Source organism: Diprion similis, chromosome 9 (assembly GCF_021155765.1).
Source record: "Diprion similis isolate iyDipSimi1 chromosome 9, iyDipSimi1.1, whole genome shotgun sequence".
In the NCBI taxonomy this organism is placed as follows: Eukaryota; Metazoa; Arthropoda; class Insecta; order Hymenoptera; family Diprionidae; genus Diprion; species Diprion similis.
In genome coordinates, this window is record NC_060113.1 from 7,295,162 (window position 1) to 7,321,957 (window position 26,796).

Consider the following 26,796-nt stretch of genomic DNA (forward strand, 5'->3'; position numbering starts at 1 on the left):
AGTGACTGCTAATTGTACGGTTTATAAGTTTCCAAGGCCCAGCGCTATTTCTTGTGGCACTTGTAATGTTCACTGCAAAAGGTACATAATATGTGGACAAGCCGGTGTTTGGTTGTTTGCATCCTTTCTACGGCGAGAAAGGACTCCTCAGTCCTTCATTTTTTTCAGCCCCCTTTTGTTATACCGCAGAGATTAACGAGACGGCGTTCCCTTTGTTTGTTTCAGGATTAAAGTATCTGCACTCGTCGAGAATTCTGCATCGTGATATTAAGCCAGGAAATCTGTTGGTAAACAGCAATTGCGTTTTGAAGGTAAGATTGTTTTTTTTTTTTTTTTTTTTTTTCTTCTCTTTGTTCTTCGTTTTATTTTCATTCGTCTACGCATTAAAACTCCTCGTCTTCAATTTTAGACCTCATTTTTTATGTCTTCGAATGTCAGCAAACTCGGAGATTCTCGACGTATATGTATTACACGTTTATAAATTTCACTTTTTTCAACATCACATTTTACGATACTCGGTTGGATTTGTTGCCGTCTGCAAATGTACTAAGAAATCATTGTTATATTGTAAAAGTATATTCTCCAGTTTTCTTTTATGTGCTTTGGACTTGACTGTTCATCGACTTGAAGCGTTTCAATGAACTTTCAATTGATATTAATTACCATACCGGGGAAAAATGGATTATGAAGTTAACAAGCTGCGAATGAAAATTATTGGTAAAACTTTTTCGTGCTTCTTAATAACCCGATAAAACGGAAGGAAATTTCTTTTATGCTTGGTTCTTAAGCATCTGGAGTAAAATGGTAAAACCTTGGAGAAGCAGTAATTTGGTGCACACGTGCGATTGAGAAATGTGACTAATACCTCGCCATCACTAATTGGTTAGACATTTTGTTGAAGCTACATTTCAATCCAATTGCAGATCTGTGATTTCGGCCTCGCCAGAGTCGAGGAACCTGACCAGAACAAACACATGACTCAGGAGGTGGTTACGCAGTACTACAGAGCACCAGAAATTCTTATGGGTGCGCGGCACTATTCAGCTGCAGTTGACGTGTGGAGCGTTGGTTGTATCTTCGGTGAGCTTCTTGGTAGGCGAATTCTGTTCCAGGCGCAAAGTCCGGTACAACAGGTGAGCGATATTACCATTCCACGGATAGAAATTAGAGCGAATCAAAGCAGACTGACTTTTGATTAAAATTTAGTGATCCGCTGCAACGTTTGACATGTCGCACATCCTTTCTTCTGTTTTCAGCTTGAACTGATCACAGAGCTGCTTGGTACTCCTTCGTTGGAAGACATGAAGTATGCCTGCGAAGGAGCCAGATCTCACATGCTGAGACGAGCGCCAAAACCGCCTTCTCTAACCGCTCTCTACACTCTTAGTAGTCAGGCTACACACGAAGCTGTTCATCTCTTGTGTCAGATGCTGGTGTTTGATCCGGTAAGTCGACGAGACGAGATACTGCTTGTCGACAATGATCTTTGAATATTCATCATCTCTTTCTAACGCCTTGATGTCACTCTCTTTTTTTTCCAGGATAAAAGAATCACCGTCGTCGACGCTCTGGCTCATCCTTATCTCGACGAAGGAAGACTGCGTTATCATTCCTGCATGTGCACTTGCTGTTATACCGCTAGCGCAGGAATGCGGCAATATACTGGCGATTTTGAGCCTGCTACATCACACACATTTGACGATTTGTGGGAAAGAAAATTGACCAGTGTGCAGCAGGTGAAAGGTACGTCTCCAACAATTGGACAATAAATGCATCCTTCGTACTTAGACCATGGTATTAGAAAAAAAAAATGTCTTTCACTCGCATATGGTTAACGTGCTGAAGCTAAAAAAAACAACTTTATTTTCATTGAACTACGCGAGAGGCGTTGTTTCAAAGATCTTGAGTCACAACTGCTGCTTGCCAAGTTTATTGAACTTCTGTCATAAACTTGCTTCATTGGAATAATCGTTTTCTCTTGTTATCTTTTAAAAATATCATCCTCTGAGGTGCGGATGAAACTTTTTTTTTTTTTTTTTTTTTGTTAAACTTGTAACGATATTATTCAGAACTTTGATTATGTTATTAATATATTTGACGTAACTGTATCTTACACATTGGTTATTCATACTTTTTCTTTTTATTTTACAGAGGAAATGCACAAATTTATTGCGGAACAGCTGAACACAACGCGCGTACCACTGTGTATAAACCCACAGTCAGCGGCGTTCAAGAGTTTCGCAAGGTAAGCCGTGGGTGGCTCAGTAATAGTCGTCTTCAGGCACCCACAACCAACCACAAAAAAATACAAAAAAAAAACAAACAAACACATAAAAACCAACCAGCCAACCAACCAATCAACCGTAATCATTCACTATCCATCCAAAGAGAACAGAAAATTTTTTGTGTGATAAAAGAAACGATCCTTTAGCCAAATCATTCCTGCCATTCCCAGTTTACCAAAATATATCGAAAGATATATAACCGTCGTATCCTTCTTCTACATCCAAGGAAAGGAAAAAAAAAAAAAAAAAAACAAAACAAATGTAAAAACTGAGAAAGAAAGAAAACGAAATACCAATACCTTGTCCCGTATTATCCTGAGAATCGTAAAATGATCAAAGATGACCGAAATCCTGAATAATTAAAATCTCCAAATCGTACTGAACCAAACTTCCCTTAAAAATATCCATACAATGATCATTGTGATTCGTCTGATACTGATCTTGATCGTCTTGCTTACTGCCGTCAAGTTAGAGCAAGCCATCTGCCAACCCAGCACCGTGCGCCGCGTATACGTACACATTACCACTACCGAATCAACTATCTACCACTGTCAGCTACCACTATCAACTACTACTACTATCAGCTACTACCAATCGTTACGTCTTCTCCTGAACGAAAGAAAGAATGACCGAGAATCATCTATAAGTCGGCACGACCTCGCTCGCAGAGGTACTTACCTTAACTTTTATCTACAATACGTTTTATCATGTATAGATTTGTCTTTTAATTACAGAGATCGTTTAAAGATTGAAAACATCTATACAGCGACTTTGTTACAAAGTAACTCGTTTATTCTTCAATTCATATCTAATATTCAAATTACGTTACAATTGCCATTTTTGTTTATTCATTTACCAAAAGTCATTCAAGTACATCATTACTGCATAATAATTGGATAGCTCGATTCAATTGACTGTAAAAATACACAAACTGTTTTGATATTTGCGGCATATCTTTTTTTTTTTTGACGTAACGTAGTAAGACGCAGTAAGATACTTATCACAGTACTTTAGATTCCTGGTTCAGGAATTATACTTTTTGAATGGTATTTGATTGCTTGATTACACTAAGTAATTCAGTGTACGATAGAGAGGAATTCGACAATTTCATTTTATTTCGCGTTGATGTCCACGTTGTTAAGGCATCGGAATATAAAGTATTTACAATCGTGGATTTGAACATTTTCTTTGAATTAATTTAGGCGTGTGAAAACGATTTTTGATTGACGTGGTAGAAAAGTATTTTTCAATGAGTTTAAACTAATCAATATTGCAAACAATGAATTAATTCATGACATACTTCTCAACTGGGGAAGACTCACGAATAAATGCTTTACAATCGTTTCGCGAATGTAGTATTGAAAAATTCAATTTTATATTTTCTCTAAAAACGATAAAATCGTCTATAAACTATATTGGAAATATTATTTTAAAAATTCATCTGACAGTGATGTAAATATTTTGTGACTGTATTTTCGAAATGGTAAAATCATTTGACATTTGTGAATAACTAGCCATTATTTAATCAAATACCAGCCATTGCTCTCGCCCTTTAAATTTCTATCACATATTTCTTGAAAAACGTTCAAAGTGACTGATTAGGAACAATTAGTGAAAATTTCCAACACTCAAGTGAGTAGTAGAAAGTGAAAGTAAGATTCATCGAGTTACTGAGCAGCAGTCCTGTATACATGTAAGGAAAAAAGAAAAGGCTTAACAAAAAATAAAAATAAAAATATATAAAAATATGATAATTACGTAAAGAAGGCCTGATCAACCATGCAGCCTTCAGTTAATCTTGTCGCAGCAAAGTATTTCGCTAATTTTCACTGGCCAAATCCCATACCCATATTAGATGCCCTGTGGAATCCATGCAAAAAAATCCTAATATAAATCCACGATAGGCTAATCTAACCCTTGTCACCCGTAACCCTGCATCCAATTCCAATCCTGTAGTTAGATCACGTTTGTAATTATGATATTTTGATTTGCTCTGCCAAGCGATATTGCCTGTTTTGTTAGTTATTCATATTCTAAATTCGGCTACCAGTTGTTGTACTTCACCATATGGTAAACGATGAATTGTGGATGCGTATTCTAAATGAAATCGTCAAATTTTTACTTTACTTACTCGGTTCATAGTAATAAAGAACATTCTTTTTCTTCATTCTTTTTCTGATCTTCAAACTTAAAAATTTGTGTTATTGTAGTCGGTGGTCAAATTTTTCCAATTTACAAAACTTGGATCAACATTCAAATCATTGGATTAAACATTCAAACGCTACTTCATAGATTTCAATAAAAAATTTGTCAAACAAGTTGTCAACTCGAATTCCATTCAATTCAAAGCTGTGCAACAACTAAGACAAATTTTTCACAAATTTAGCGCGCACATTATATGCATTCTTATTAGAATTTGGTTTAATTGCCTGCAAATGAATAGTCAAAGAAATACACGATTAAAAGTAAACTAGTCTGCTGTAATCAGTGATCAATTCTAATTGGAATATCTTAATTCGGTGATATCAAATCGCGACCTTTGACTGTGAAAATACAGTTCAAAAGATGTGAAATCTTTATTAATGTGAAATAGAAACAGCAGATTTGCACTTATTTTTTGGAAAGTGGGCTACACATCTTTGTTTTTATTTCTATTAGACTATATTTCTTGGCAAAGCAAAGTATGTTCTATAACGCTGATAGTAGCTCACATTAAATTAGATTACCTGGCTGTCACACATGCTGACAGCTGCATGGATATCAGATGATTATAATGTTAAGTTTACGTTGATATGTTGTATTTTAATTATGATAATTAATAAGTTAATATTTTAATAAAAGTTCACATTTTCTAGAAATGCTCACCAGTGGCTTATCGAATTTTAAGAAATCGATCAAAAATTCATCACATCATTGTCATTTTTATTCTGTATCAATTTTGCATCTGGAATAATGCATGCATTCTAATTCTTACTATCGATAGTGCCTGTGTTAAATAATTTCGTTATCATAAACGTATCATGAAATAACAGAAAGAAAGAACAAGAAATTTCTTTGAATAATTTCTTTCTCATTGAATTTTTGCCTTGCCGAATAATTTCAAAATATTCTCTCGGTTAATTATGAAAAAAGCTTGGAATTCATATCGATATCATTATGATGCAACAATGCGTCAATTTTTTCTTTTTAAATTCGTCTACCTTAGCATCGTTATAAGGCTTTCAGAAAATGTCAACTATTTAAAAAGTTCTTACTGTTCTTAGAATAGCCAGTGATATACATGTACCACTGGGCGTGTGAATATAAAAATGAAAGTGAATTCCGTCCAAGGTTTTAACGTCAATGTATAACTTACAGCTCAACGGTGGCCCATCCTTCGGAACTGCCACCCTCTCCACATCAATGGGAATAATGTTTTCCCTGGGTCCAAATATATCCGATTTTCTACAAAGGGCATGACGACGAACGGTCAACAGAATTGCACTTGTCGCATCCAGCGAAAGGAAGGAAGAGATGAGAGAGGAAATTGCGAAGAAGGAAACAAACTGAATCCAGCCCCAGAAAAAACGGAGACCTATCAAAGCAGTTGGGCCCTCAGAGCGCTAAGAGAGACAATAGACTGCTGAGCAAGTAGCCTCAATTTCGAGTCTAGTTAATAGACGAACGTAGCTAAATATTAGACAAATAGTAAGAATACAAAATAGCAAATAATAGTACCAGAAAGAAGCGGAACACTGAAATAGGCCAGTTTTTAGCTTGATTCGTACAAAGACAGCTGGCATTTAACTGATCATAATAATAATAATAATAATAATAATAATAATAATAATAATAATAACACTAATAATAATAATAACAACACTAATAATAAGAATAATAGTAATAGAAATGACAGTTATAATGATAACGTGTACTATAATAGGTGTGTACGCAAAAGATGAAAACTTTGTGAAGATGAGTGCGTATTTAGTAAATTTATTAGAAAACAGTTTTTGGGACAAGCCTGTAAAGAGCGTAATACAGTCAATACAGTCTCAAAAGTATGACCTTATATAATTTCGTTTGCATTAAAATGACGCAATTTAGTTTCATTACTTTAATCATAGTCGACATTATCCTATATGTAATATACATATATATACAGATATATATATATATATATAAACGACTGAACGTTGTATCATGTGACAAGAAGCGAAACCACTCCGCTGAATATGTAATATTATATGATACGCGTCTGCTGTAATCGTTTATTCAATTAACCACGCCGATATTGTTGTCGTTAGAATATCAATTCCTCTGATAAATCAATGGCGATATATAATGAAGTATAAACGAGTATGGTTTATAGCGAAGATGTATGGTACCTTCGCACGTATATTACATTATTTAGTGAGTAACGTTGAAAGATAAGTTCTGCAACTGCAGTTCCTGAAACAAACAAAGGAGGAAAAAATATTCCAATATTCGCATGCCACTGCCGAATAATAATCATTTCTCGACATGATCGAAAGTTCGTGTCAAGAATACAGAGATAACGGAAAAAAAAAGAAGAGAAATAAACAAAAAAAAAAAAAAAAAAAAAAACAATTGCACCATTATACATATTCATTGTACATACACAACACGTTATACTTATTATGTGATAAATATCATTGTGGCAAATTGTTCAGACACTTGAAGATAAAGAATAAAACGCCTTTGAATTTACCGTAGCAGCATTGTTAACTGAAATATTTACCGTTTAAGTCAGACAGAAATATAAAACTTTTCTCAGTAAAACAGCACTGATAGACCGTTTTCCTTTTGCCAAAATACAATCATGAATATTCTCTTTCTGTTTTTGCAAATTTCTTACAATGTTATTATGCATATACACATGTATATCCGATTCTGAGTGTGATTTAGGTTAAGAAGAGGAACAGTAGGGACGCAGTAGTAGATGATACGTTGATCTATATGACAAACGTCACGCGTATTTCGTTTTGTAAAAAAAAAAAAAAAAAAAAAAACAGATAAAAAAACAGATAAAAAAAGGAAAAAAAAATAAAAATAAAAACATGTGTTCTCTTTTTTACACAAAAATAAAAACAGATTACCTACAATAAAATAATAAGTACCTCCTTATATTAGTTTTGCTATGCAGAGAAATAACTTATCCGCAAAGAGAGATTGAGAGGAGAAAGAAAAAAAAAAAAAAATACACAACGTATCTTGGCGTGAGGGATTGTCATTTATTTGAAAACAGTGGATATCTAACCAAATTATTGGTGAATCCGCAAGACGATGCCCAAACTGGTTTGAATATTTACATATAGGTTCATACACTCTATTATATAAAATGGATTAGGTATATAGTTTTATTGAATAGTATATTGTAATTAACGTAAATTTTCCTTTATTCGACCATTTCGTAAACTATATCACAGAATCATTTGTAAATAAATCATTTTTGCATAAGGTATATTTAAAACTCAGATTAAACAACGCATTACGTGCACACGATTTCGAAAGCCGATAATGATAGAGCCTGTATCGACAATTGAAATTCACTTTTGCAAGATTGAGTTTTGCAAAGTTTAGAAAAGTTTCATTAAATACAAAATCGACTAGAATGTTATCGATGTACACGCCTGTCGCTTCTAGCTTGAAATTCGTAAAACGTATTTATCACGAAACGTTAACGCTAACAATACAATGTCTAAAAACGTTTCGTACTGTGTCAGTTTGATAGTATATTATTAGATACTTGATAGGACGTATGTACCAGTATTTTCTTAAAGTTAATCTTTTAATTATGTGACCTTTAAAACTGTGTAAAGTGACGTTAGAACTATGTGGGAACAAGTGTGTTGTTTAGTATTAGATTATCTGATCAGGGTGAGTAAATTCATTTTGACGGTGGAGATATTCGGGGTATATATTCAGAGAGAAATCAGAGAAATTGAAGAGATTCGTTTTAGTCCATCCTGCATCCATATAATTTACTGCCAAGCGGCTGCGTACCTACCTGTATATCATATATGTATATAGAAAACTTCAGGACTAAGAGAAAGATCATTGGTTAGTTTGATCGGATCGAAGTAAGAAAGAGTAATGATCAATGAATAAATAGTAATAAATTTTTTTCTTTTTTAATCCGAATGAAAAATTTCTCGCAATGTATCTTAATGAGTATATCATAGGTGTATTTTAAATGCATTATTACATAATTGGCAAGTCTCAAATAATTTATGTGTGTATCTCCTACCTATATGTAAGCACCTATAATATAATTCAAACGATCAGTTTTATTTTTAATCTTATGTATATACATATATATGAAAAGAACTCGAAACATTGCGAACGTGAAAGATAACATGAGAAAAAAAAGTGTGGAAATACTTGATAAATTACGTAAGTAGATGACGACGCATTGACGCTTTGTCATCTTCGCATGAGAGGCGAGTGAAAAGCAACAAAGTGAAGAAGGAAAAACTTTGGAAACTTGCAAGTGTAAATAGATTTATTAGCCAAGTTCATACACGCCTATAAAAGGACGAAAACGATGATAATGATCGCATAGATAAAACTTGATGTATGAACAAATTTTTTGTTTCTCTTGACGCTTTAGTTTCAATTTATTCTAATCGAAAATCAAGTAGCGCTCATAAATTTATTGCTAAACATTGGAAGCTTGAGTAAATGCTTATTACGGAAAACTGATATATATATAAAAAAAAAAAAAAAAAAAAAAAAGGTTACAAACATTGTGAAAGTATTGACATTAAATATACATAATATCACAGGTAATCTTACATTTCAAATTATTGTTAATAATTGAAATTCGACCCTGTGTCGTACACTCTACTTGAATAATCGTGCAACAACACTCTGATCAGTGGTTATAGTTATTTTTTTCTCGGACAGAAAATAACGTAACGAAAAAAACGAGTTCTGGTATCATGCGAGATGTTGTCGCAGAAATAGTGTCGAAAATAACGAATAAAAAACGAAAAAAAAAAAAAAAAAAAAAAATTTACAATCTATTCCTAAAACGAGATCGCTCGATGAATTATAAAATATGACGTGAAATACGTCTGTGTATTCGTTGTAAATTTTGTACGTAGTTAGTTCATCATCTTTGGGTGTCTTTTTAAACCCTAGATTAAAGTTCTTTCGGACTGTACGTAGTTGTTAGCATGTCATGCTATGTTATTTGACTAGTTTGTATTATTGGTCCAATAATGGATAGTTAAAACACTTACAACCGTGTTGTATTTCATCTATATCGAATAAACGAGTATAAATTATTGAGAAAGAAGAACGAAGCAAGGAGAGATTAAAGAGAAAAAATAACATCACTTTTAAACTACTGTTCTTGCGCTCGTAAAACGTTAAGTTACGAGGGTCAAATGCCACAATGTATGATAATAATAATAATAACAATAGTAATAATAATAATGATAATAATACAATAATAATCATAATAACAATTGGTAGGTATTTGTATGTATATATATGTATGTATGTATGTATCTATATGCGTGTGTATATGTATACACACGCACACACACACATATATGTATACATATTAGTTTGAAAACTATATTAAGCCTTGATGCACAGGCAAAGTTGTAACGTGACTGAGAGAGTATAAAAAATTTAAAAAGCAGATTCCAGATACTAGTTGAAGAAACGTGATTTAAGCATAAATAAGTTTTACTAAATTGATTTCTCTCTGTCCCCTCCCCCTCCCCACCTTTTGAGGGTCGGAACTGTAGCAGCAGAAAACAAGGCTTGGCATGGTTTGATGGATAAAAACGAAAAAACATAAATAAATAAATAAAAATAAGAAAAGAAATGGATCTTGTAACCCGCAGTATAGTCGGTTAATTAGGGACTATAAAGAGTAAGGTTTAGATTTATTTCACATGACTTTAAACATAAGAGAAAACGAGCACGGAAATGGGACGAAAAACGCATATATGTATATAAATATTTAAGAAAAATGCAGCCAGTAAGCGTCGTGACCCTGCCCTGCTAATAGCCAGCAAGAGCTGCCCCATATATACGATAATTTGAAAGTGCGATTAGGAGCATCGCTATCTTTGTCTTATACCTTATACCTATATACCTATATGTATGTACGTGTATAGATATACATATATTTTTATGTTATACGCGGTGGAATTTAACGTATTTCTTTCATTTATTACCCTGTTATTGCATGTACAGTGCGGAACACGTCGCACTCTTCATTTTATCCCTCATCTTTCACAGATCTCATTACTATTAACAATAAAACTTAGATCATAGCCTAAGGATACCGACATCTGTTAACGGGGAAACCATTGTCGTCAAAGTTTAGGAAGATTTTCACGTTTGACACGTTCGATTATATACATACAGTATCCGAGGACTAATGAAAAAGATTTTAACAATTCTAGACAATAATATAAAATAAATAAATGCACCTTTTTTTTTCTATCGATATTTAAACTTCTTTTATTCTAATTTCACTTTTGTATACAGATCTCTTTATCGTTTCATACTTGCAACACGAATACCTTATCATATTTTTTTCTTCCTTAATAAAAATTTATAGAACCTTAAACAATTTATGTTGATTGTATGCATTCTTTATTCCGTTTAAGAAGATTAAAAAAAGAATTGGGCAACTGCGCTGTGAGCTTAGTTTTACCCAATAATGTTTTATCGAAAACCGGAATACATAATCGGATCCCGTTGATGCGAACTCAATTTTTATACGAAAAACCTCGTATAAGAATTAAGATGTGGAAAGCAAGCAGAGTTTATTCCACAATTCAAAACTTTATGTATAATACAATGCAATACAATACTTGAACGCAAGGTTTGTAAATACGTGTAAGGTTCGGCAGTGTCTGATCATTTGGGCATTTATTTACACTTCCGCACACGTTACACGATATATATCTATACCACTGGTTGATTATTACTTTACATTTGAATTGAAAAGTCGCACGCGATTGACGAACGTACAAGTAAAAGCAACAGGAAACACACAAAAATATAAGAAATATTAATTTTTTCGTGTTGAAAACTGGGTAAGTTATGAATTTACCGCAAAACTATGCATTTGTAGGTGATAACTAAATACATATACATCATAAGGTGTACCTCACGTAATACATACATATATAATGTAAATACATTATATACGGGGTAGTTCGTCTCATTTTGACCTGCGTCCGACCCTTGACCTCTCAGATTTGGCTTGCGATTTTTCATGTGATTGTTCTCACATTAAAAGGCACTAATTTTTTTTTTTCATATTTTTCTGACACGGTTTGAATTTTCTACAATTTTTTTAAATGGTTTTATTTATCGACACGATTTAAAAATCTGAAAATATTCTGAAAAATCGGCCGTCAGATGTCAAGATTCTTCCTTCTTACTGTTTTCAAGCTTTTGTGAATTGTGTCGAGCAATACAATCATTCTAAAAAATTGTAAAAAATTCAAACCGTGTTGGAAAAATCTGAATAAAAATTAGTGCTTTTTAATGTGAGAATAATTATATAAAAAATCGTAAATCCGAGAGGTCAAGGGTCGGACGCAGGTCGAAATGGGATGGAATGCCTCATACATAAATATACAAATACACTCTACAATAGCGAATATGCCTTCAAATATAAAAAGTGGCTGACACAAGATGCCATTAACGATAAAGTTGCTACAGAAATATAACAACTCACAAATTTAATATAATTCTACTTGTTTGCAAAAGTTGAAATTTTTCATGCACGAGCAAAATTCCTTTCTCAAGATCAGCAATGAAAAGTTTCTTTATTTACGCCTGTGGAATTTTAATTAGGCAACACACAATACGCTGTTGTTCGTAAACATTCGAGTGTTTTGTGTTGCCTGTTTACAAGCCGATAGGCGGTTCTGTCGAATTTAATGCTGCTGCAGAATTCGTGAGGCGTTGATTTTAGTTTGAATTATCGCGAACGTAGGAAAGCAGTAAAAAAAAACTATTAAACATCAATGTTTGACTGGTGAAAGGGATTTTTTATGTATTCTAACGAATATTTTTGTCACAAATCACTCCTTTCCTGATAAATCATCAAATCCGAGATAATAATAAAACAGTACACATAATTCGTTCAGTAATACTGTTCATGCCGAAAACTGCAACACAGTTTTGTTCTCGAATTAATTATTAAATCAATAATAATTTGTTTTATTTTCTATTTTGCATTTTTCTAACCATTATCACAGATATTTAACTTAAGGATTGTTTTTCTTTGCAGTTTAATTTTCTTGTGATATAATTTGATACATCGCATTGAGACATCTTCAACTATGTAATCAAAATTAAAGTATATAATTATAATTAAAGCAACGTTGTTGTAGCTAGACGCCGCAGACTTCTGACGTGTACATAGTAATAAATATAATAATGATGAATAATGATTAAGAGTAAGTACTTTAGGTATAGAATGAGATTGTTTTAAAATCATCACTGACTATTCCTAGGTGGTAAAATGGAGCTCGAGACTCTACCGAGTCTCGTGATAATCTCTACGACTCGATAAGTGTAAAATATTTCTTGGTATAAACCAATAATAACAGAATATGCTGCAGCCGCAATATTGAGTCGGTCGTATACTCGTATAATAATAAAATAAATAAACTAGAAACGCACGCAAGAGTATCGTATTGTTGTTGCTTAAATATCCGTAGGAATTTAGCGGTCAAGGTAAAAAGTGATGACCTGTCGTGTTAGTAACTAAGAGGCCTTAATATATCATCATATGTTTATAAATATACATTAATAATTATTAACTGTAATTATATCGTAAATTGATGATTAGTATATAGTTACGTTGAAACTGTATTGTAGGGATAAGATTAATTATTACGGAGATGCATTATTGAAAAACACACATGCCTGTCTGTGGATTTTTCTCACTTTCGGAGTGAATTTTAATTCTAGCAAGATTAATTTACATCAAAAATCAAAACACTCCACAGTATTCAGCGATCAGCAATTCTAATCGGTTTATCTGATCCCTCGATGAACGATACAGTCATCTTTTTCAAAAACGGAATAAAATATTTCAAAACTGCGGTGACACTTCGACCCAGGTTTTTAATTAACACTGCCACCGTCGTAATGATTTTATACAAATTGCCGCCAGTCCGAAGACATAGTCACAATAACGTAAAGTTATAGAATTTCACAAAGTCGAGATTTACACACACTTACACTGGTACATAGAATATTCGGAAGACTGGGGTAAGCCGAGATTTGAAAATATTCTGTAAATGTCAATGGTATTTATTTTCATGGTATGGGATATTAAAATACAGAGAAATTGAAATGAAATTAAAGAATCAGACTGCAGGGATAATTTTAGATCAGTGCGAGAGTAAGGTTTTGAATTTTTTTAGTTCTCTACTGTACTGTTTCGATTCGAGATTTCTATATTATTGGAAAATGATTTGACAAAAATTTTTAAACGTTGTACAGAAATCCACAGAATTTGCGCATGCAGGGTGAACAAGCCTATTACCTGTTACTGTCTTAAAATGGCGCATCCTTACTGTAAATATTATATACTTAACAACCCATAACACATACAATTAATTCGCGTACCTTGAAAGTAGTTGTACAATTTCGGATGTAGAATTTGTAGTTGATATATCTAAGTAACCGAATACTGATTACGTATGCAGAAGGACATCTTCACATGCGTTGTAAATTTTGTAATTGTACTTTAAAAATCATAATTATAGGATGAAACTTTAGCGAGCGAGTGTTCATGCGATGCTTTTCGTCTCTTCAATATTCGAAACGTAGATATATTATAACGAATAACGTTTACTTTAAATTCAAGTAATCAGTTTCAACTTTTAAGAGCTCTAAGAGTTACTCTTATTAGTAGGTTGAAGCTATGTGTTCCTTTAAATATCTTTGTATTTATCTATATCTATAGTTCATTCTCTCGAGGTAAAAAAATCGAAGCCACCTATATACCTGTGTAACATTGATAAGTTGTAATGTGTATTAATTGACTATTTGATTCCGTACTTCTATCGGCTGTAGAGAAAACTGATGTTATAACATAAATTTTTGGAATTGGGTTCCAAAGAAGAAGAAAATGAAAAAGATCTCAGATTATAATAATAATCGTCACTTTGATTTTCTCGCAGTCAACAGAAGTATTTACACGTTTCACGCTTTGCGTATACCTACTATAAGCATAGTAATTTTTGTCGATGTTTCTCGGTGTTGGTTAAACATATTTGTAAATATATAACGGATCTACCTACTTTCGATTTTATTATACACGAGCCTTGATATTGGATTGGGGTCAAAGGTGGTGCACAGAAAATAAATACTTTTTGTCTGTAAAGTTTTCTTTAAATTTGAATTCTATTATATCTACATATTCATAAAAATCGTCAAATTTGTAATCAATATTTCTGGCATTTTGGTATTGTTGGGCTGATTTTTTTTCACAATGTTTGGGTTCACGTTTTGGCAAATGTCACGGCTTTTTGCTCTAACTTATGCATTTTTAATCGTTGCTATCGCTACGATGAGAGCTAATATGAAACTATGTAATCTAACATCATTATTCCGTTAGAAATCTCCGGTTAGAAGATCAAGAGATTCGCAATGCAAAACAATGCACATAAATATTTCGTAAATAAGGCCAATGCGAGTGGCTTCCGTGTCACTCCGTTGTCAATCCCTCGTGAAAACTTGTACATTATTAAATGCCGGTATAATTTTAAAGTACAACTATAAGTGTAACTACACAGGAAAACTTTGTAAATATTAAGGATAACGATTACGATATTACCTAGTAACATTATTAATAATAGTAAAAAATAAATTTTTAAGTCAGTATGTAGATTATAGTTTCATGTGAACACACGGTAGATGTTCGACTTTAACGACATATCGCCGTAATTTTGCAGTTTTTTCAACTCGACGAAATTTCGACGATACCAAGTTATACAGTCAATTTATTCTAATTCACGGCCAAAGTAATTATTAGGAGAAAATGCGCGACGTCAGCTGCTATTGATCTGTTATTACAGCAATTTCATGTAACATACCAAATGGAATTTGATTTCTTGCCAATATTTGGCTGTCCGGAGTTGGCAGTAGGAAATGAGAAGATGGATTGCTTTTATCCTTATTTTACTTTCTTACATTATTCTTCGTGTACCGCAGAGGACGACGCGTGTATACTCGATGTAAATAGTGTATTGTAAAATATGATAAAAGGAAAAAGAACATAAAAAAAAAAAAAAAAAAAAAAAAAACGCAACTCGTTTAACCATACGATTGTATCGAAGCCTATGCTACTTACTTATAATATCCTCAAACTTTTGCCACAGTTTATTCTCCATCTATTTGTATGTCGGTTCGATTGGATATAGATTTTGTATCACCCTTTCTCCGTGTACGATTCTATAATCAGTATAATAGATATAATGCGAACCATCCGTTGGTGAATGAAGTGGCTCTGAATCATTCAAGTTCTGCATCGATTATAAAATCATTAGTGAAAATTTTTTTGATCAGTACCATTGACAATCAAATATTCTACCAAACCAATAATTTGCAATAAATCATATCGTGTCCTTCAATTTCTACTTTATATAACACACGTGCATTGTTAATACAAGTCAGGTACAGTAACTAGCGAAAGAAATATGTTTTAGGTAGAATATCACTAGACTGTGCAGTTCGTAACTGTACAATGCAATTAATATTAAGAAAATGGTTTTTTTTCTTCCTCACCCAGTCCTCAGTCCTCACAGAGTCCAACACTACACTAACTACACGGTATTAGTATTGAAATACACACGTTGTAGCTCAATTTAAATATATTCCATACAGAATTTGTCCCTGAAAAAATTATCTGGACCATAAAGGAGGATAGTTTCAAATAATTTTCAATATGTAATGACCTGCGGATGCTTGTCTGATATTCTTTCAAGCTTATTAATTGTTATTGAAATCACAAATGCTCGTGAACCTGCGGTAGAAGTGAATGAAAAATATAAATTAAAATAAAGTAAACGTTGGTTATATAAAATAACCAAAATGAAAATAGAAAACAGTTTTACAGGCGGACGCATCGTATATACCACAACATAAAAGACTGGCACTCAAAAATATTTCACGTAAAAAAAAACCACTCGAAATTTATTGTAAAACATGCTAATTGTTTGGGAGCAAAAAATGGCTGGTACTTCGGTGGCAGGATTGGTTATGTAAATTCATGCTAACGATACGATTAGCGCTGACAAAAATAAGTTTGAATATCACAAAAACTTGTTCAACGACGGTACATTTATAGATTGAAAATTGACGAGATTGAAGTTAGTAACGTTATCGTAAAGTAACATTTTCCCATTTTTACACTCATTTTGAGAGAATTAAGTTTGCAAAATATGAGTGTGTTTTGTTTCATTACCGCTTACTGCATTTCAAAAAATTTCAAAATCGTGAATCAACCGTTTTTCTTCAACATAAATCGTTACAATGACGTTACTATCCTCAACGTGATGAAAACCATTAAAACTGAGGCAGGTTCGAGAGATTATAAAAATGCAACTAGACGAAAACTTTTTGTGTTAGGAATAATTGTCACGTGCCACCGAAGGTGATGCTCGTTACACCTTTAAGCGCAATTATATCATATCTTGATTAGACGAATCGTACTTACGTATATTAAATTATAAAATAATAATTAATTAATAATACAACACTAGTGCGTAGCTAGGCAGGTACCTGCATTTCATTGAATTTAATATGTGCTTCGATAGCTCTTCAATAAATCGTTATACATGTTTTGATAAATTCGCATCGCTGTTTTTATTGCCCTAATACGTAGGTGGAAAAATTTGAAAAAACGACCTTAAGAATGCTGACCACCACGTAGCTGTTTCTGGCTCTTAGCTGGAAAATTAGTCGAGTCGTAATTAATGATTTATAGTTTAAATCTGTGCCGGAAGACTGTCTACCTTCGAAAATTACGCGATATCAGGAATCGCTTTTTTAACATTATATTAGCCAATGGAAGATCGAATAATTCAATCGTTCTGCCTACCAGTTTATTTGATACTTCCTGCGCATCTTTTTTTGAAAATTAATATTACGTAAAGTAAGTTGTCTACTTTTTTTTCTACCATGAGTCATATATTCTTGTTCATTAAAAACCTCATTTCACGGACGATTGCAAAAAATCTGGTCGTGATTGATTATAAAAATAGACCCGTTCTTGTCCACAAACAGAGCAATAACATTTTATTTTTGGTAAGCTTTTACTGAACTATGAAATGGATGGATTTCCTGAGAAATGAATTCGATGATTGGAACCACTTAATCGGTAATGAGGCACAGTCAGGAATTTTCAAAACGGCGTGTATTTCAAGTTGTCGTTTTGGTGACTGGATCACATGCTGACCAGTTTGTTCTCACGATGCAAACTAACATCGTGGACAGATTTACCGATCTTTATGTATACGGACATACAGTTATTAAACAATCTGTAATTCCCGCACATTGCAACAATAATTCTTATATTACTCACCAGTGACGCTCATCTTGGTTTCTGGAAAATTAAAAAAAAATTCACAGTGAACAATTGATAACTCCCAACCGAAATCTTTCATTTCTCAACGCACATAGGAGCTCCATACTCCACAGAACCGTCATTCGTACGACGCCGATCAGACTAAAAAAGTGATCAGTGAATAGCGAACGCCCAAAAAGAATCATGGCTATCAAGAAGAGTTTTATATTTCTGAGCATTTTTTACGTCGTCAATGCAAGAAAGAAAATTTGTATTCCATCAAGCAATTAAAACATCGAAATTGAGGCACATTAACGCCTTATTCCATTTCGTATTTTTCACTTCTGGAGTTTAACATTTTTGCGAAATATTTTTTACTGCCGAAGCGAGGCTAATATTCGGACAAGGGGCCGTTTATTAATTACGTAACGATGGTTTTGCCCATTTTGGACCCCCCCTCACCCCCATGCAAGGACACATAAGATTTCTCGGACCTGCCCTCCACGTTCTTACGTAAAATTTTACCTAGTTTCCGTAAAAAGCATTAAATAGTTAAATTTCGTTGGAGAAGGTTGAGTTACACTGAAACAAGTTATTACTTGACATGCATCAAAGACTTTTATTTCTTTTTAATCAATTATTTACTCTTTGGAAAATGTCTGTTAATAATTGAAGGTAAGATATGAAACAATCTTGAAGTAAGAAACAAATTAGTCGGAAAATTACAAACGAGGAATACTTTGCGTAACATATTGAACGACTAGATTTGAAACAATCTTAAAAGAAACCAGTCAGCGTAAAAGCCGGATCGTTCAGATCATGAATCGTCGTACGGGCTGGCAATAGATTATTTCAATTGTTGCAGTGCATTTTGACAATTGATTTACCGACACTGGTACCTTAATTTGTTTTGGCGAATATAGAATTTCTAAGCTATTTGTTTGATCGCGTAAAGATTTTTCGATTCATCGTGTGTAATAGGTTATCAGCTGATGCTAGTGAATGCTGATAATATAGTAGATGCAGATATGTTAGAAAAGGAGGGCGTTAAAAAAAATTCTAATTTTTTTTTCTCTAAAGCGCAAAGTGAGTAAACCTTCGGAAATCATTGATTGACGTCTTAAATGATGCCTAATATGTAAAACAACTTGCAAGACATCAAAGGAGCCGTGAATTTGGAAAAAAATTGCGGAGTCACTTCCGAGTTGATTTCATGACGTATCCGGAGATATTATAAAAAAAAATGTCCTTGGGAGTTTTTTTTGTGGAATATATCAGATTAAAAATGAAACTTCAGTATTTAAAAGTACGTTTTCTCACGTTCGTAATTGTCCATGTGTTTTAGAATAAAGTGCGATGCGTTCCAAAAAAACCAGAACCTTGTGCCATTCTTTTTTTTCAAATGGCTGAATTTGTCGCAAACTCATATCGCCATTTTTACTGAAACGTTATTATATAAGGTTGATCTTCCAAACTTATTACATTTATAACTATATTCAGTTCTTGTTAGAAATTCCCGTAGAAAATATTGGTCAGTAAGTTAGTTTTTACGGCATGGGCATTGAAAAGTCCACTTTTTGTGGCAGTTTTCGTTCCGTAAAGTGACGCTTTATACGGCAGCTAACAAAGTTGCGGAATAAAGTCTTTATTCCGCAGTTTTGATGCGCAGTTCGATGTGCGCATCCCAAACTGCCTTATAAAGTAGCTTTGTCGAACAGATCGCGACATAACCTCACTCTTCGTTTTGCTTTTCAATGCCCATACCGGAAAAAATATTGTATGTGGCATGCCCGTAAACCGTTTTTTGGCTCCGATAATTTCAGTACTCATCAGTAATTTCATGCCACATCAATAGCTATTCACGGGTATACACTGATGACAATTATTACTTTCTATCATATGCGGGCTCAAACAATGATTTGTGAAATTTTCACTCTATGCTTGGGGGTCTAAATCGACACTTCTTTAACACTCTTCCTTGCACCCTTCCTATAAAAATCTGCACGATTTGTTGTAAGATTCGACTTCAATCAGAGTACGATGTTTAAAATATGTGGGTGCTTTCATTTACACTAATTAGTGATAAAAAGGTCACAATTAATCTATAAAGTCAAAGAGCGAAAGACAGATTTGCAAATAAAAATAAACTAAAGTTTACACAATAGCTAAAGATTGATTAAATTTTTTCCTTGAGGTAGACGTTGTGGGCGTTGCTTTTATACACCGATTTCACATATGTTCAATTCATTAAATTTCCAATTACGTGATTTATATTCTTCGAAAAATCAAACCAATTAAATTTGTTTTATACTATATATTCAACCATTTCGTATCAGAGCATCTTTTTGTATTCTTCTTTTTCATCTTCTTTTACTCTCTTTTTATGAAACACAATTTATCGTTTGACTAAATTCTGAATTCGAGTTTCAACTTATTAAATTAGAAATATTCTGGAGTGTAGTTTGTTCCCGAATCAACTCAGCTCACTCGAGTTTTTCAGCGGATCAACTGTTACGGTTCCCTTAAGGGGTTACATACAGTTAAATAATAAATTAAAAGGTTTCCTCAAGAAAAATTCTTGAACAATTGATTTTTTCGTTTGTTTTGTTTTGATTGTTTGAATCGGGGATTTAACTGACTCAGGTAAAATCGACCGTTACAAAATCAACACATTTTGTTTTGTCTATATTGTATCCAGAGGTAATTCCATGTTATTCTCCCGTTCACTGAACGTATCCTAAGAAATGTAAGAAGAAGTTCCAATGATTCATCATTGCTGTAGATAAATTCCTGAAGTTCCTTACAGATAAAATTTGTGAGTAACAGAAAAACTGAAATAACTTGTGAGAAGTCCAAATGGTATTGATACCAGCAACTACAATGCCGATGAAAACCTCCAACAACATGAATCAAATGAATATTCAGGATTGTAACTCGTTATGAATCTTGCTTACAGCTCAGACTCCCCAGTGTCCAGATATAATAACGAGATCGCAATGGGGAGCACGACAAGCAGCACACGTTGATTACCTAATTGTACCAATACCATACGTGGTGATTCAACACACAGTAGGTCCGACTTGCAACCGGATGAGTAAATGTGCTGACATCGTTACCGATATCCAATCGTATCACATGACTCTCATAATTGGGATGACATTGCTTACTCGTAAGATATATGTATACTATGATTATTTTCAACTCTTTTCATGTACAGTGAGTTTTTTTTAAACTCACCGCTCAGCGCCAACAGATAGGTAACCGAAGTTACATTTCAGGTTTATACTGTCATTTCTGAAAAAAATTTGTCGTGGCAGCTGATGCGGACTACGATGGCAAGTTAGGGTGTAGATATAGGCTTATTTTTTTTCATTTCGTAATACTAACCTGAGATTTTTTCATTGGTTTGGAATTTCAGGGAAAACTTCTGGTACGTTTATTTTTACAGAGCGTTTTCCGACGACTGTAAAAATGTTTTTCAACTGATATGAATTTTCAGTTTTTAGACGTTTCGTAAATCGAATCATAACACGGCAATATTTGCTATATGTCAAAAAGGTTATCGATATGAGCCTTCATCTTGCGTGATTAACTTGTATCTGACATAAGTTTGTGTTTTTGCTGATAAGCAGCATGGTCCATTTCTACAATCTCTTATAGTCGACAACATTTTTTATTCTTGTTTTGCAGAGAAGTAGAAACCGGGCGGAAATAATTGCATTAGATGAATTTGTATTACGTGATTTTACACCTCCAATATTTTGTTTGCTTCTAGATTCGTGATTGAAGGTGATGGTAATGTGTACGAAGGTGCAGGCTGGACCCGCGTAGGGCGGCACACACTTGGTTGGAACAAAAAAGCCATCGGGATCGGTTTTATAGGTTCTTACCAAGGTGAGATTTGAGTAATGCAGAAGGCCAGAAGAACAAAGATTTCATTTTCATAGTATGTAGTATGTCGGTAATAAATATGAATTCCATGCCGTGTCAAGAAGCGCGAAGATACGTACGTCGTATAAACTGTAAATTGACCTTTGAATAACTTCTCGACCTCGACAAGATAAATATTAACCATTTTTTTCAGATAACAACGCAAACCAAATTATGTTGGATACAGCGCACCAGTTAATAATTTGCGGAAAAGCTCAAGGAATACTTCGGCCGAATGTTCGCGTACTTGGTGCACGGCAAATAAGACCTACAACAAGCCCAGGCTCTGCACTGTACAACAAAATTCAAGCATGGCCTGAATGGGTAGCTACTCCATGAATAACTAGAATAAGATACGATGTCAAAACATGTAACAGCGCAAATTTAATACATTGTGAAATAAAAATTCAGTCAAGTATGATATAACTAATGACAAATTGGCCCAAGACTTGGAATAGGATAAGATATTTAAATTTCAGTAAGCATCGTATTCTGAGAATGTAATTGAACGTAAACATTTCTGGAATTTGTATGCAATGGAAAAACGTCCGAGCAATCAAGTCTAACGTTTTTGATATCCGCCTAAATTCAATTCGCGAATTCTACAGCCGAAGAACTTTGTGTCTCAGAATTGATTTGTAGAAGCCTTTTCCCGTATGCCGGCCTTAGGTATTGTTGCGATTTTTGGAGCCGGAGATTCGTTTTTCCATTATCGATTCGTAGCAGCATTATCTCACTAAGCAGACCCTAAGAAATTCACCGAGGGCATCGGTGCTGTATCCAACAGCAGAGAAAAGCTACGAAATTTGTGCATCTTTCGGCTGCAACTTTGAGTTAGTTGATCTGAACGGCTTCGTACTACAAGCAATCGATTACTCACGCTGAATCACTATTACGTAACATATCTGCATATATTGATCGAAGCGCTTCTTCACGAGTCAAAAAATCCAAGTAGATCGGCATGAATTCAGCTGAAGAGTAATTATTGTACGATGTCTTCGTTTTTCACAATTACTCGAATGTTGCTAAGAATTATGAAGGAGACATCTCAATGTTGATTTTCAATGAGAGAAAAAAATTCCTTGGAAGGCCGTTTTCGTTTAAAGGTACCGCGGATACTTGAAAAATTCTCGGTGAATCAAACTCCGCGTATTTCTGTTGACCTAGTAATGTAAATCTCAATGGGGACGGAAATCTTACATTTTTCGAGTGTAACTCTTGATCCGTTGCTCGCAGCGTGGTCGAACGGCGCGCGATTAATTTCTCGCGCAAGATTACGTTGAAGGAGTGCCCGAACGAACAAATTGCGGCACTCTTCAGAGTCGGCGAGATTTTGGACAATTATCTGAAGGGGTGAGCCTTCATTTTTTGTGATTTGCTAAGGCGAAAATTTTTCGTTTCGGAATCGATTCGTATGACCGTTTCTTGATTAATTGAAGGACAAGAAAACTCAGAAAACGCAGCAAAGAGAGCGGAGGGACAACAGCGAGGAATGACGACGTGAAGACCAGCGGTGAAAAAATGAAGATAATGCATTTTTCGTTTTTTGGATATGAATTTTGATCCGTTGCTCGCAGCGTATTGGGACTGCGCTTAATCGATTCCTCTCGGAAAATCACGTCGGAAGAGTGACTCAAAGAATTAATTGCAGCACTTTTCAAAGTCGTAAAAATTTTCGCCGAAAATCCAAGGCCTTCCTTTTTTGGTCATTTTTGGAGCCCGAAATTTCACGTTTTGGAATCGATTTGTATGACCATTTCTAGAGTAATTGGACCGCCAAAAACTCGAAAGTAACTTTTCAGCTATCGCTCGCAGCGTATTGGGACTGCGCTTAATCGATTTCTCTCGCAAAATTACGTCGAAATAGTGCCCTACAGAATTGATTGCAGCACTCCTTAAAATCGTCGAAATTTTCGCCAAAAATCCAAAGGGGTTAGCCTTACTTGTTTGGTCATTTTTAGAGCGGAAAATTTCTCGTCTTGGAATCGATTTGTATAACCATTCCTAGAGTAATTTGACCCCCAGGTACTCAAAAAACACGTGAAAAAAAGCGTCGGACGAATAGCAGAGAAATGACGATAAAAATTTCCAGTTTTTCGGCTGTAATTTTCCAGCTATTGCTCGCAGCGTATTGGGACTGCGCTTAATCGATTTCTCTGGCAAAATTACGGCGAAATAGTGTCCTAGTGAAATAATTGCAGCACTTCTCAAATTCGTCGAAATTTTCGCCAAAAATCCAAAGGGGTTAGCCTTACTTTTTTGGGCATTTTTAGAGCCGAAAATTCCTCGTCTTGAATCGATTTGTATGTTCATTTCTAGAGTAATTCGACCCCCAGGAATTCGAAAAACACGTGAAAAAGAGCGTCGGACGAATAGCAGAGAAATGACGATGAAAATTTTCAGTTTTTCGGCTGTAACTTTCCAGCTATTGCTCGCAGCGTATTGGGACTGCGCTTAATCGATTTCTCTTGCAAAATTACGTCGAAATAGTAGCCTACAGAATTAATTGCAGCACTCCTCAAAATCGTCGAAATTTTTGCCAAAAATCCAAAGGGGTAAGCCTTACTTTTTTGATCATTTTCAGAGCCGAAAATTTCTCGTCTTGGAATCGATTTGTATGACCATTTCTGAAGTAATTCGACCCCCAGGAATTCAAAAAACACGTAAAAAACAGCGTCGGACGAATAGCAGAGAAATGACGATGAAAATTTTCAGTTTTTCGGCTGTAACTTTCCAGCTATTGCTCGCAGCGTATTGGGACTGCGCTTAATCGATTTCTCTTGCAAAATTACGTCAAAATAGTGTCCTACAAAATGAATTGCAGCACTCCTCAATATCGTCGAAATTTTTGCCAAAAATCCAAAGGGGTAAGCCTTACTTTTTTGATCATTTTCAGAGCCGAAAATTTCTCGTCTTGGAATCGATTTGTATGACCATTTCTGAAGTAATTCGACCCCCAGGAATTCAAAAAACACGTAAAAAACAGCGTCGGACGAATAGCAGAGAAATGACGATGAAAATTTTCAGTTTTTCGGCTGTAACTTTTCAGCTATTGCTCGCAGCGTATTGGGACTGTGCTCAGTCGATTTCTCTCGCAAAATTACGTCAAAATAGTGCCCTACAGAATAAATTGCAGCACTCCTCAAAATCGTCGAAATTTTTGCCAAAAATCCAAAGGGGTTGGCCTTACTTTTTTGGTCATTTTTAGAGCCGAAAATTTCTCGTCTTGGAATCGATTTGTAAGACCATTTCTAGAGTAATTCGACCCCCAGGAATTCAAAAAACACGTGAAAAAGAGCGTCGGACGAATAGCAGAGAAATGACGATGAAAATTTTCAGTTTTTCGGCTGTAACTTTCCAGCTATTGCTCGCAGCGTATTGGGACTGCGCTTAATCGATTTTTCTCGCAAAATTACGTCGAAATAGTGTCCTACCGAATTGATTGCAGCACTCCTCAAAATCGTCGAAATTTTTGCCAAAAATCCAAAGGGGTAAGCCTTACTTTTTTGATCATTTTCAGTGCCGAAAATTTCTCGTCTTGGAATCGATTTGTATGACCATTTCTAGAGTAATTCGACCCCCAGGAATTCGAAAAACACGTAAAAAACAGCATCGGACGAATAGCAGAGAAATGACGAAGAAAATTTTCAGTTTTTCGGCTGTAACTTTTCAGCTATTGCTCGCAGCGTATTGGGACTGTGCTCAGTCGATTTCTCTCGCAAAATTACGTCGAAATAGTGCCCTACAGAATCAATTGCAGCACTCCTCAAAATCGTCGAAATTTTTGCCAAAAATCCAAAGGGGTTAGCCTTACTTTTTTGGTCATTTTTAGAGCCGAAAATTTCTCGTCTTGGAATCGATTCGTATTACCATTTCTGGAGTAATTCGACCCCCGGAAATTCAAAAAACACGTGAAAAAGAGCGTCGGACGAATAGCAGAGAAATGACGATGAAAATTTTCAGTTTTTCGGCTGTAACTTTCCAGCTATTGCTCGCAGCGTACTGGGACTGCGCTTAATCGATTTTTCTCGCAAAATTACGTCGAAATGGTGTCCTACCGAATTGATTGCAGCACTCCTCAAAATCGTCGAAATTTTTGCCAAAAATCCAAAGGGGTAAGCCTTACTTTTTTGATCATTTTCAGTGCCGAAAATTTCACGTCTTGGAATCGATTTGTATGACCATTTCTAGAGTAATTCGACCCCCAGGAATTCGAAAGACACGTAAAAAACAGCATCGGACGAATAGCAGAGAAATGACGATGAAAATTTTCAGTTTTTCGGCTGTAACTTTTCAGCTATTGCTCGCAGCGTATTGGAACTGTGCTCAGTCGATTTCTCTCGCAAAATTACGTCGAAATATTGCCCTACAGAATCAATTGCAGCACTCCTCAAAATCGTCGAAATTTTTGCAAAAAATCCAAAGGGGTTAGCCTTACTTTTTTGGGCATTTTTAGAGCCGAAAATTCCTCGTCTTGAATCGATTTGTATGTTCATTTCTAGAGTAATTCGACCCCCAGGAATTCGAAAAACACGTGAAAAAGAGCGTCGGACGAATAGCAGAGAAATGACGATGAAAATTTTCAGTTTTTCGGCTGTAACTTTCCAGCTATTGCTCGCAGCGTATTGGGACTGCGCTTCATCGATTCTTCTCGCAAAATTACGTCAAAATAGTGCCCTACCGAATTAATTGCAGCACTCCTCAAAATCGTCGAAATTTTTGCCAAAAATCCAAAGGGGTAAGCCTTACTTTTTTGATCATTTTCAGTGCCGAAAATTTCTCGTCTTGGAATCGATTTGTATGACCATTTCTAGAGTAATTCGACCCCCAGGAATTCAAAAAACTCGTAAAAAACAGCGTCGGACGAATAGCAGAGAAATGACGAAGAAAATTTTCAGTTTTTCGGCTGTAACTTTTCAGCTATTGCTCGCAGCGTATTGGGACTGTGCTTAATCGATTTCTCTCGCAAAATTACGTCGAAATAGTGCCCTACCGAATTAATTGCAGCACTCC

General features: G+C 34.7%; 2 protein-coding genes across 4 annotated transcripts in view; both read left to right on the top strand.

The window, feature by feature from the left end:
- The window catches only part of LOC124410256 (serine/threonine-protein kinase NLK), a 125,305-nt gene extending 119,170 nt beyond the window's left edge, over positions 1-6,135 (top strand). Inside the window, exons 5-11 of one of the 3 annotated variants that reach the window (XR_006929586.1) lie at positions 226-311; positions 924-1,133; positions 1,257-1,445; positions 1,542-1,743; positions 2,152-2,245; positions 2,563-2,955; positions 5,643-6,135. Coding sequence is in view for 1 of the 3 variants with exons in the window: in XM_046888482.1 (XP_046744438.1) it covers positions 226-311; positions 924-1,133; positions 1,257-1,445; positions 1,542-1,743; positions 2,152-2,245; positions 5,643-5,697 (836 nt within the window). In the remaining 2 variants the exon portion in view is untranslated. The remainder of the gene's footprint in view (positions 1-225; positions 312-923; positions 1,134-1,256; positions 1,446-1,541; positions 1,744-2,151; positions 2,246-2,562; positions 2,956-5,642) is intronic. The other 2 variants (XR_006929587.1, XM_046888482.1) reach the window with 2 other exon arrangements.
- Positions 6,136-18,028: 11,893 nt separating this feature from the next.
- Positions 18,029-22,248, top strand: LOC124410257 (peptidoglycan recognition protein-like). The gene is given in 5 exon segments (XM_046888483.1): positions 18,029-18,112; positions 20,810-20,986; positions 20,989-21,022; positions 21,629-21,747; positions 21,938-22,248. Coding segments are annotated over 5 exon segments (570 nt in total). The 5' UTR covers positions 18,029-18,057; the 3' UTR covers positions 22,123-22,248.
- Positions 22,249-26,796: the final 4,548 nt, after the last annotated feature.